This window comes from Symsagittifera roscoffensis, chromosome 6 (genome assembly GCF_963678635.1).
Source record: "Symsagittifera roscoffensis chromosome 6, txSymRosc1.1, whole genome shotgun sequence".
In the NCBI taxonomy this organism is placed as follows: Eukaryota; Metazoa; Xenacoelomorpha; order Acoela; family Convolutidae; genus Symsagittifera; species Symsagittifera roscoffensis.
In genome coordinates, this window is record NC_087067.1 from 37,473,791 (window position 1) to 37,486,897 (window position 13,107).

Here is a 13,107-nt window from a genome sequence, read left to right on the forward strand (position 1 = left end):
CGCAGGAACGCCAAATAGGATAGTGCAATGATATGACATCAAGTTGAAAATTGGTAAGATTTTAAGAACACGAAAAAGCTTGTTTGTAGATTAATCTTTGATGAACCCAAAATTCTGTGCGTCTCTCTGAAAAACCATGTGAAGGAATGTGAAAAACAATAATATAGTTATTTTGATAACTGAAATTTTTCTTTCAAATCTGAAATTAGCTGGAGCTAAATGCATTAATCGATGAAACTTAAATGTCTGTTACTGCAATTTTTTGCGTTACGAAATACTTTACGAGAGCGTTTGGTCCTTTGTAAATTTTGATGCAAAATAAGAGTGACTTGCTGTGAGAGCTTTTTTAACAAATTGTCTTCAGCTCTTCAAAATGTCTTACTGTAGCTATGTTTTTTTACTTATTCCACCTTGAATAAATAAAGTTTACAGTAAATCGTTCCTTTTTTTCACGTAGTTTCATTTTTTTTACCTAAACACAGTCTTACAAAAATTAAATTCTGGAAGAAAAACTTTGTACGGATGAGCTGGGAGTCCTTTAAATTCAAAAAAAAATAAAAAAAAAACAACAATTTTTGATACTTCGATTTTGTAAGCTCACAAGGACTAAATGAAGAGATTCAAATGATCCTTCAGTACCAAAACAGGGTTATGAAACATGCTTAAAGACAATTTCAACAAATTTTTAAGAAAATAATTATCTGTGCCGTAAAATGAAAAAATAACTTCGAACAAAAAAAAAGTCTGATGGTGATTTTGATTTTCGAAGCTCCCATATACTTACAGCAATTATCCGTTGAAAAATTTTCAGTCAAAATTTTGACGGTTATTTTAATTGTAGACAATAAAACAATCTTTTGACATAATGAAAAAAAAATTGTTTTTAGCACAGCAAAATTTTCTTTCGTCGAAAGATTGTTTTATTGTCTAAAAGACATAGTCATATTTCAAGAAATTTTGAAAAATGGTCAAAAAGAGGGCGTTACTCTGCCCGAATTTCTAGAGAATTTAAGGGATTTTTTTCGCGAGGTGAATGAGGCGTTAATTAATTTCTAAAAAACTTAATTTTTTCTTTTTGCTATTTGGTTTCATAAATATTATATTTATCACTTATTCATAACTCATTGATGTGCTTTTCTTTTGTGTAATCTGTGGGGTACGCTCCTAGTGTATTTGAAGAAAACCCTTTGCGTATCCTCACTTAACAATCCTGGGTAAACTGTTGATTCATTTATTATGTGATAAAAATATACTTTTTGTTTAATGTAATAGTGTATCTGATTGTTAAGTGAAATTAATTCTTCTTTATTGTTTTATTGTCAACAAATAAAGTAACCATGAAAACAAATAAATACTTCAGGTTTGTGGGAGCTTAGAAAACCAAAATCTTCAAACGAAGAAGGTTTTATGAAAAAAATTGTATTCAGCACAGCAAAAATTTTCTAAAAAATTTTTTGTTTGAAGATTTTGGTTTTCTAAGCTCCCATAAACCCGAAGTATTTATTTGTTTGAGTTTTTATCACCAAGCTTGTGACGTTTACTTTGATTGCAGAAATCAAAAACAAGCTTTCATCCAGAGAACTTTTTTGCTGTGCTGAAGATAAAATTATTTTATTTCTAGAAAAAAGTTTATGGTGATTTAGATTTTTTAAGCTCACATGTACCCAGAAAAAATTATTCGCTCGAGTATTTACCATCAATATTGTGATTTTTATTTGGCTGCAGACAATTAAAACAGGCCTTGGTTTTAAGAATACATTTGCTGGGCTGAAGAAGGTAAAATTACTTAAATTCAAAAAAAAACTTTGTTTTTTTTCTTCGTGATTTTGGTTTTCTAAGCTCCCATATGCCTGAAATATTTATTCGTTTGAGTATCTTTATTTTTATTTTAAAACTTTGTTTTTGATTGCAGATATAAAAGACGTGCTTTCATTTGAAGATAATTTTTGCCGCGCTGAAGATTGTAAAAATTTAAGTCGAACGACTTTTTTTTGCCGCGCTGAAGATTGTAAAAAATTAAGTCGAACTATTTTTTATCAAAATTATGCAGATTTCGATATTGATTGCAGAAAAAAACGCAATCTAACGAGACGGGAAATTTTTTGCTTTCTGAAATATGCAACAGATTATTTCTTGAAAAAAATTGAGATTTCGAGTTTTTAAGTTCTGTGAAGATAATGCTCCGAACTATACAAACAACTTACATCACAATGTGAGCAATGGTTCAAAGATGATATTTTCAGATACAATTATATTGGACTAATTCTGATATGACTAATTCTGATTTTGGACTAATTCTGACTATCTTGGACTAATTCTGAGAAAAAGAACTGTTTTGAACTGTTTTTGAGTTTCTCAAGTTAATTCTCATTAAATCTTGAGTCATTTCAGCGTTTTCCGAATCATAACTATAAAAGATAATTGATATTTGAACCCATTTTTTTGTGCAAAATATTCAAATTTCACATCATTTTTGGTGTTTAACTATATACGTAATGCATTGGTGTTTTTATGTGCAAAGGAACTAAAAACATCAACTAAGAGTTTCTGAGCTCAGTTTAAATGTGTAAACCCAACAGTGAACAAAAACATAGGTTTTGAGGTTAATTCGTAATTTGGTGTTTTTGGTGATTTCTGGGTTTTTTGGGAAAATTGAGGTTAGTCCCAACCATGCGTCTTTTCCGATAGGTCTTCGAGTCTTTTCGATGTATGCGGTCCCCTTCTGCCGAGTCTTTTCCGATATCGCTACATCGGAAAAGACTCCCAGATTATGGCCAAAAACGAAACTTTCAGGAACTAAGAAACGTTTTCGCTTCCCACAATAAAACAAGCTAGTTAACTTAACTTGAACGAGTAAATCTATTTGAAGGTTGTCTTTTTGAATAATTTTAACTTTTTTGTAGCGAGTTCAAGCTCTTTAAGTTCTTTAAAGTAATATTTATTCTCATTGAGCAAGTTGGATCTTAAAATTTAATGTTTGAACAAATAATGAAATTTGCGCCAAAATTATCCACCAGCATCTATAGAATAATCACCCCCAATTAGAGCGGGAACATTTTATTTAGAATAAAATCTTCAGATCTCGCCATTAAAATTTGACTTGAGGAAAACGTTGATGTTGATGGACTGGTGTCAGGACGATTTGCCCCAAGTCAATTAGCCCTATGCCAACTTGTCCTATACTAACTTGCCCTACATGGTAACTTGTCCTATGCCAAATTGCCCCACAAGACATTTTGTCCTATGACGTGTTGTCCCATACTTAACACTTTTATTTGATTCTTTGATGTTCAAATTGAGGACCAGCAAGGGCTAATGTAAACAGGACTCGTTTTGAGATAACAAAAGACTAACCGAAAATTATTGAAGCTGATCCTATAAAACCATAGCTTTTGGTAATAACACACCAAAATTTGACAATAATCCACAATTAGCGCCATTGAAACAAACTGAAACCAGGCTATTATTTCATTTTGCTTCATTGTTTACCATTTTGTTCCTAAAAATCCAACATAAATAAAATACTATGAGTCAACTTACGTGGGGAATATCTCAACGAATTAAACGAACGCTCATTATTGACGGACACGATTTCACAAAAAATCAAACGACAAAAACTACTGAGCACTGGAGATGCGCAAGATACAGTTTACACAAATGCCGCATGCTCGCCGTCACAGCAGGAGATGAACTCGTATCAACAAAAAATGAACACAGCCACGATGTTAGACCTGGGAAAATTGAGGCAAACCAGATCATGCATCAAATGAAAAGAGAGGCCAGGCAGCGAATTGTACCTGTCAATAGTAGTATAATTGCCACTTGTCTCCAGGAAGTAACAGATGAGAAAGCAGTTCAATTATCCTTGCCCCGTCGTGCAGCAGTACACAGAACTCTTAACCGCCAGAAACAGAACTTGGTCCCGTCCTTGCCAATCATTAAAGACAGACATTTCTTAATTCCGACGGAATATTCCGATTTCTGTTTATGCTCTACTGCCAAACAAAACCGAACAGACGTATTCAAAATTCCTGAAAGCCATCGCCTCTGTCTCTGATAACGCGCAACCATCCAGGAATCTTCTAGGTTTTGAACGAGCTGCCGTAAACGCTTTTACAAGTGCGTTTCCAGAGTCTTCAATCAAAGGCTCTTACTTTCACCTCTGCCAGGCCTTTTTACGCAAAGTTAACGAGCTGGGTTTGAAGAAAGCCTATGAAAACAACTGCGAGCTGAGCTTAGCTCTGCGTTTAATACCCGCTCTGTTTTGTTTCAACTGATTTTGCGAAACAATCGTTCGAGAGCGTCATTGAAGATATTGAGCATGTGGTGGACCGGTTAAATCTTGAGCAAAGCCTGTCAGATAAAATTGACGAACTTGCCTCATACTTTCAGAGAAGTTATATAAAAGGCGAAACAATAGGGCAAAACAGCAGCCAACGGTTATTCCCAGAGTCTCTAGAACCATTCCCAAGAAACAGCAGGCTTGATATGAACGACAAAACGCCGTTGAAGGTTGGCATCTCGGAGTGACAGCACTAATTCAAGGGAGCCACCCAAGCCTCCAGACTTTCCTGAATAAGATTCAAATGGACTCAACTAATCAGAAATTCAACATTTTGAAGGCTATGGGGGGAACGCAGAATCAAGGGTGGAAGAAATATCGGGATATTCATGCAAAAACCCAAAACATTTCTAGTAATTTCAACAAAGACCATGTTGTTGACTATTTATATGCACTAGCTCATTTAACTCTTTTAGGGGCGAGGCAGTACCTGCGGTTTTCAATTTCATCAATTTTGTGCTAAAATTTTTCGACTTCTTCAAGTTTTGAACTCTGGACTTCTTGATTAAGAGTGTTGTGCACTATTAACTATGCTATGGGAGCTTACAAGATCAGCAATCAATCTTTCGAAATGTTTAACGACATGAAAATTGCATTGAAGTTTTGCCGCTTTCATTTTGTTCATGCATGCTTTGAACTCATTTTGATTCAGCTCGTTTTAATGATTCCGCATTTTGTTTCAAGCTTAATTGTTCAACAAAAAAAATCTTTCATCCTGATGCCGAAATTATGTTCTACGAGGATATCAAAAAATCTGGGTCAAGTTTTGGCTCTTTTTCTTTTCCCCCCACCTGCAAAGTTTTATAATTCAAATTACTGTTCACGTTGTCCAATTGCTATAAAAATTGACATGCAGACTACTTAGGCCATGGCAAACATATTTGATCTTCATAATCAATCTTGTAAAACCACCCCCTACACCACAAAATTGATGCCTGTGTGAGATGGGGGGAAAAGGAAAAAGAGCCCAAGTTTCAATTTTTTCATCATCTGGGACAAGATGGCATTGCACAAGTTGTCATCTGGGGCAAGTTGGAATCGGACAAGTTGGGCTGGGACAAGTTGACTTGGGGCAAATTGACATGTAACCGATGGACTATATTATTGGTGAGATGAATGGTTTTAGAGTGACTGCTGTGATGATTCGCAGTAAACTTTAAAATGAGATCATTCCCAGCGCCCTGGTGCGAGTTCATAATAATAACAACAATAACTATTAATTGGAAAATGATGTTGTCTCAATCGATGCAGTTTATCTAGAATCCCGCTTTAACCATACCATGGTGCTTGTTTCACTTCTGGAGGCTTCATGGAAAACTAGATAGTATAGATCCAAAAAAACTTAAGCTAAACAGGTGTAACCTATTCCTATTTATAGAAAAAAAAAACAGGCTGATAAATGCGCTAAGTGGTCAGATTTATATTTCAATTTATAAGGCAACCCTGCTGAAGTAGTTATTTGAGAAGCAAACGTCATCCAATGGAATGGAAACCTATAGCTTACTATTCAATTAAATAGGACTTCTATATTCAGATGAATAGCTCTAAACAGAGATAATAAATTATTCTATTAATTCAAAGCATAAATATTTTACAAATTACATTTGCACTTATAATAATAAAATTATATCTGCGATTGAAGAGATGTGCTCAATCATCGGAATACTCAAAAGATCCGGCAATAGTCGAGGTTATAAGCTGGCTTTTAGGCCTCTGTTTCACTCCTCCTGAACCCCTCGGCGTCCGAGCTGAAGATGTGTATCGCGACAGGCGTCCGAAAAGGGACGAAAAACTATTTCTCAATGACCCTTGACCTATCTGCTGCGCTTGCTGTGCGTCGTTGTTTGAATCTTGGACCTTTCTACTATCATCGGCAATGGTATCTTTGGTCCTCGGAGGACCATCATCGGCATCTTCAGCTGTTATTGTTGATTGTCTCGAAGTAGAGACTGCTTCTTGGATTGTCTTGGAGATAGCACTCATCATGCCAGGAATGGTTGGCTGTCTAGTATGTTTAGGAGCCGCGAGTAGCTGACGCTTCTTTGCTTCAAGCACTTTCTGATATCGGACCTGAATCAATTCATTTTTATCAAAACTGACAGTGCTTTCAAATTATTGGGCTTTCTTTTGTTTATACGTATGAACCATTGAAAATGTAATACACGAGCAGATGCAAGAAATGATGACCCCTATTGATTCTACGAATTCAATTTTTTCAACGAAAACAACGGTTACTAATTTTTAGTCCCTTCACAATAACACAGCAGAACAAACAAAAGCTTGTTTTCAACCCCCTCCATTAAAAACTGCGCGACATTCGTTATAGGCAAGTAACCACAACCTGTTAAAGGGTATTTTACAAAACGAGCAACTAGGAACGAACCCGTTGACTGAACACCTAAAATTCAACTGATTGAAAGTTTTTACAGACGTGCAGCTGCTCTTTGCATTCACAAATTTTAAAAATGTCAGTTCCGATAAATATAGTTTCTTGCGTAAAAAAAACGGAGCAAAGCTGCTCACGCAGAAGGAATTTAAGCAATCTATAATTTCGATTGAACCCAAAATGTCAGATTTAAGAGGGTAGTTTTCAATAAAAAAAACTTTCAAAAAAAAACGGTTAAACAATCAAAATTCCCGAGGGCCATGAAAAACAGTTTCAGACAAATTGGGGTGCAGTCGCATAACCAAATGAGCTTACCACAACCCCTTCTTTGAATTGAACCCAAAATCTCAGATAGGTAGGGAAGTTTTCGAGAATATTCAAAAAGTTTTAAAAGGTGAAGAAATCAAAAATTTGACTTTTCCGAGGGCGATAACTTTTGTGTACAAAAAAGCTGCGAGGGGCCGCTTATGCAGGAGAGATTCCCAGTGCCCGTTAACTCCTTTGAACCCACAATATCGGATTGTAGATATTAGTTTTCGAGAAAAGTCAAAATGAATCACAAAACCGTCGCAAAAGTCAAAAAAGGACTATTCCGAGGGCCATAACTTTTCGTGTAGGAAAAAATTGTGCGTAGCCGCTTATGCAGGGGAGCTTTTCTAAACAGAGCTTATTATTTAAGCCCAACTCAGATTTGAGAGGAGTAGTTATCGAGAAAACTAAAAACAAATCAAAAATATTGGTCAAATAATCTCCCACACTTTTTCGAAGGCGGTAAACAGAGGGGTCAAGTACAAAAAAGTTCTAGGGGAGTATTCAGGTAGACAGGGAAGTGGACAGTCTTTCAATTGATTCATTTTTTTCAAACTCAGTAGAAGTGTGTTAAAAAAAAACAAAAAAAAAACGCAAAACGTGAAAACATTTTTCAAAACGAAAAAATTAATTTCAACAAACCGATTGGTAAGCATACAACCAACTTGAAAAGTGCGGAGGGAAGTGTTAAAATTGGGTTTGCTTTGAAAATACCCAAAATTACGTCATTAGACCGATGAAAAACAGGCCGCATTAATTGGGATTAAAAATTAGCGGGTCCTACTGAGATTCAACCCCGGATCTTTGCCGTCCAAGACATAATCGTTACCTCCAGGCTAGAGTGGCTGGGAACGCAAAAAAAAAAATTGATACAAGTGATTCAAATGATTCTGTTAAACAAGTTGTTCACCCGACAAAAAGTCTTATAGTTTGATAACGCTTGCTGATCGCAAGCGTAAAAAAAATTACATGTACTTTGATAATTTAGACATAAGGATACCTTACGTTTGCATTCAAATGGAAGTTACCCTCTGCGCGTAGGCGATTAAATTCAAAGACGTCATGTCTTATTTTCGCGTACGTACGAGAGATGTTTTCGTTTCACCTAGTCTTCTTTTATGAAAGCTGAAAATACCACTAGGCATGAATGGGCGGAAAATCAAAGACACGAAGAAGAATTGTTAAGAAAGTAAGCACCCAACAAGAATTACCTCCACAAAAAATGGAGAAAGCACATTGAATCATTCTAAATGATGGCATCCATAAAAGGAATAAAACAGTCTAAAAATAAAGGAACCTGTTTAAGCATAAAGCGAAGTTTTTCCATTACCAACGATCGACTTATAGACAAGTTTCTGTAATTGTATTCCCTATTTTCACCAATTAGCATTATCAGATTCAACGCTTTGCTTGCTTGATTGCATGTTTTGAAGTTCTACAGGAGAGATCGATGAGCTACCGTTCAAACACCTCCATTGCGGATGTCAAGACGGATTTCACCACTTCAAAAACAAATCTCAGACCTACTGACTTCAAAAGCACGATTTTAATGGGTTAAATCGGTATGTATGCCTGTTAGCTTAGAACGCCTTTCTTCAGATTGTCCTTTAACCATAATCACGAGCTAGAAAAAAAAAGATGAACTATAAGACGGATACAAAAAACATTTAAAACAATAATTTGGCGTCAACCCAAGGAGACCCCGGGTATGAATCCAAGATTCAAAGCTGTAATGCGGCTCTATTATTTCACATTATGGTAGATAGTCTCGGTTAGCAACTGATCGAACCAACAAAGGAACTATTTCGTCTTGTTAAGGCAATAAATGGGCTGAACAAATGAGATTTGAAATACTTTTTACCTTGCAAGCAGATTCGACAGATTTAGCCAGGGGTCCAGCCGAGTCCGGACAATGCAGTACGTGGCATATGAACTGGTTGCGACAAGTGCTCACAATGTAGCCAAATTTACAGGCATCTTTCCCAATTCCCAGAAAAGAGAGATAGCTAAAATAGCAGAGAGAGAGACTTCCGAATGAATTCAATTATGAAAGAGGATTTTACAGCTTGGAAGAATTAAGTATGTATAGACTTTCATGAGTTAGACGAACGAAAAGCCCAAAGCCTCCACGTGTAAGCTTGAATAGTTATATCACTTACTTGCGAGGTGATATCTAAAAATAATCAAAAATTTTTAAAACGTAAGCGCACACAGAAACTGGAAATACATTGGGGTTTGTTATCTATCATTCTACCAAAAAGACTGCAAAGTTGATTTTAAATAAAGTTTTTTTTATAAAGAGTGATGAGGTAATTGAAGATCATTCAAAGCTTCTTTACGAGAAAAGATAACAAATTAATTTTCTTAGGTAATATTTTACGACAGCCATTTCTAGATGAACAATCGTAATTATTTTTTCAAAATGCGTTTTCGATGACAATAAGAACTAAATTTGAGTTAGTGCCCGCAGAATTCACGCTATTTTCCGTCTAATTTCATAAACTGTACAAAACGGCTATTTTCTTCCTACAAAATGTGAGCACCGCAAAACATGGTTATTCAGCAGAGCACGAGCTATTCAAATGGTGCAACTTAAAAACGCACCCCACCAGTCGGAAAATTCCTGTGCACGGCGGCACTGGGAATCATGAATCACTATTATAGTTGGAGAAACTGCGATTAACTGAAGCTGATTGTTTGAGATACGGCTCTGGTCTTGCAGGAAAATACACTAGTGGACAAAGTTAAGCGCAAAATCAGAAGTTTACTCTCTAAAATGCCTATTTTCAATGTCCATTTTGGACAACATTTCCTTAAAGACATTAAAAACATTATCCGAATTCCAGTAAAGATTTTGCATAGACCAAGAGCAAATGATCAGAGCTACCCTCTATGAAACTTTCAAAATTTGGCTTCAAGGATTTACCAGTTTTTTCCGGGTCCGCAAATTCCAGTAATCCTCATTTGCACCAAGATTTTTTTTGCGTGAAAACTGAGAAACGTTCTTACACTGATTGTTACCATTTTCTCGCTGAGAATGTTTCACGTTGCATGAAAAGTTTTTACACTGATTGTTACCATTTTCTCGCTGAGAATGTTTCACGTTGCATGAACAATTTTTTTACTCCGCTTATTCGAGAAAGCATTCACTACGATGCGAAACTTAGTTCAGATGAGGAAAACTGGAATTTGCGGACCCGGAAAAAACTGTTAAGTATTTGATACGAAATATTGATAGTTTCATAGTGTCGCTCCGATCATTTGGTTTTGGTTAATGTAAAAAATTTACCGAAATTCGAAAGAAATTTTGTCCAAAATGGACTTGAAAACGGGAATTTTAGAGATTAAAACCCTGAGTTTGCGCTGAGATTTCTACAATTCTAAAAAAGTGTAGAAATCTAATTTCATATGATTGCTGAAGAAAGCAAAATCACATTACAAGCTTAAAAAATCGGCTTGTTTCAAGAACATCCTGAAATACTAATCATTTTCAATAACATGTGAACAGATAGCCTCCAGTGAAATCAACTGGTCTGTTCACATTTTTTTGAAAAAAAACTACGTATTCAAGAATCATCTTGAAACAAACCAATTTTAAACAAGCTCATCATCTAGTGTTCGTTTGTTGATCTTCAGCCCTAATAGTAACTAGCGTGTAACGCACCTCCGGGACTCATAATAAACCGCATAAATTGGAAATAAGACCTGAATTTTTTGAGTGTAATCTCACAGCACCCAAAAACAGGGTTCGTAGTTACAAATTTTGCAAAGTTTTTTTACTCAAGTCTTTTTTTTCACAAATTTTGAAGAACCATAAAATTTTGTAAAGCTTTTTATAAGATCTTCGAAAAATTTGAAAAGAAAAATTTAAAACGTCACATCTGGGAAAAAAAAGCAATTGAGCAGTCGCATTTGGATGCAAGATTTGTAACTCCTGGGAGTGCTCTTACAGTACCCAACTACAACCTTGAGAAATTCAAATTTTGAGAAACTTCAACTTAAGTTTTCTAAAAAAAGGAATTTTTTTAAAACCAGTAAAAATTTCACATCTCGAAAACTACCAAGATTTGAGCAGTCTTACTTGATGGCAAAATTTGCAACTTTTGAAAGTATCTGACAGCACACAACTACAGGGTTGGGAATTTCACTTTAAGGAATTATTCAGTAATTTGAGTTTTCTGAAAAATTCCAAAAATATCACAAAAATCGTCGTAACTCTTAAATTGAAAAGATTTGGGCATTCTTAATTGGAGGCCGAAAATGCAACCCCCGAGATTACTCTGACAGCCCCCAACTACAGGTTAGGAATTTCAAACTTTGAAAAAAAAATTAATTTAATTTTCATGAAAATTTTTTTGAAAAAAATCACAAAAAACGTCATCTCTGGAAAACTGCAAGGTTTAAAGCAGTCATATTAGGAGGCCTTATTCGCAACTCCTGAGAGTACCCTGACAGACCCTCACTACAGAGATGATAAATTCAAATTTCTTTTTATATCTAAGTTCTCTGAAAAATTTTGAGAAAATCCTAAACGTCATACCTCGAAAATTACAAAGATTTGAGCAGTCATAATCAGAGGCAAGGTCCGCTACCCCTGAGAGTACCCTCACAATATCTAACAACAGGATTGAAATCCTCAACGTTTCGTAATTTTTTAAAATCTAAGTTATTAAAAATTGTTTGAAAAAATCATAAGAAAAACCTCAGATCTCGAAAACGACAAGGATTTGAGGAGTGAGATTTCGAGGCAAGATTCGCAAATACAGGGCGAGAATTTCAAAAAAATTAAATTTTTTCAAATTAAATTATCTAGAAAATTTTGAAAAATCTCGAAAATTGCCTATCTCGTAAACTAAAATGATTTGGTTATTCATATATGGAGGCCAGAATCTCAAAACCTGGGACAACTCTGACAACATTCCACTATTGGGTTGCTAATTTCAACTTGATGAAATACACACTAAATACTAACTGAAAAATCGAAAAAACCTTCACCATTGCAATATACGATATAGCTTAAACGTGAAAAAAAATTTTTTTGTTAAACCTGCGAAAATATTACGTTGAAAAGGCTTAAACATGGCGAGATAGTGAAGTTCGCATTTAAATATATAATAGATAGATAATAGATGAAAGTTTAAAAATTAGGAGATGGGTAGATAGACATAATCAAATTAATTTAAAAAAACAGGTATACAGACAAACAGACAGACTTAATTTAGCCTCGAAAAAAAATTATTGAAAAATTAATGACCTTGCGGAAAAGTAATTGAAAATTTTTTTAAAGCATTGCAACATATGATATAGCTTAAACATGAAAAAATCATTTCGTTAAACATGCAAAATTATTATACTTAAACATGGGAGATAGCTGTCACTCGCATTTAAATATAGTATGTATAGATAGATAGATATAGATGAGCGGTCCCCTATTTTCGTGAAACGTGAGGTTCTCAAACAATCAGCTCAAAAAATTCTAACGAAATCAAACAACTCACGAGCAATCGTTTCAGCTAGATTTGCTTTTCTTAAGTTTTAGTGCGCAAAAAAAGAGCTGCAAAAAGAATCAACAAGTTCATCAAATTCTTACTTACAAGCAGAACCTACTTTAAAATAAGGCTAGCCGGTTACTGTGCAAGTAGCACAGAATGTTCCGGCCATAGTCTTCAAAAAACTACAAGAAAAAAAATTATTTCGAATTAGTGTAGTGCCTGGTGTGATAAAAGAATCTGACATAAAACTATAATTTAGCCATCTTCGACGATCATAGTAAAATAGGCAAACTGGACAACACTTTTTGATATAAATGACTAAAAAAACAACAAAAAATAGATATACAAACATTTTAAAAAAATCAATGTTTTAAACTTTGAGGTTTTTGATTCCCGAAATGGCTTTAAAAATCTCAAAAACTTTATTCACTCGAGTAAATTGTAATTAATTATGAAAGAGCTACTGTAAACGGCTTAAAATAGTACAAAAATTTTCAAATCGGTTTTTCTCGACACAAGAAGTAAATTTTGAGAATTTTTCAATGTGTTTCGAAGCGAAATGGCTTTAATATGATATA

The 13,107-nt window shown here is 34.8% G+C and overlaps 1 protein-coding gene across 1 annotated transcript in view; it reads right to left on the reverse strand.

Moving 5' to 3' along the window:
- Positions 1-5,791: 5,791 nt before the first annotated feature.
- The window catches only part of LOC134847618 (amyloid-beta A4 precursor protein-binding family B member 3-like), a 38,416-nt gene continuing 31,100 nt past the window's right edge, over positions 5,792-13,107 (reverse strand). The window contains exons 2-3 of the mRNA XM_063864744.1: positions 8,899-9,043; positions 5,792-6,412 (exon numbers count right to left, since the gene is read on the reverse strand). Coding sequence (XP_063720814.1) covers positions 5,993-6,412; positions 8,899-9,043 — 565 coding nt within the window. The 3' untranslated portion in view covers positions 5,792-5,992. The remainder of the gene's footprint in view (positions 6,413-8,898; positions 9,044-13,107) is intronic.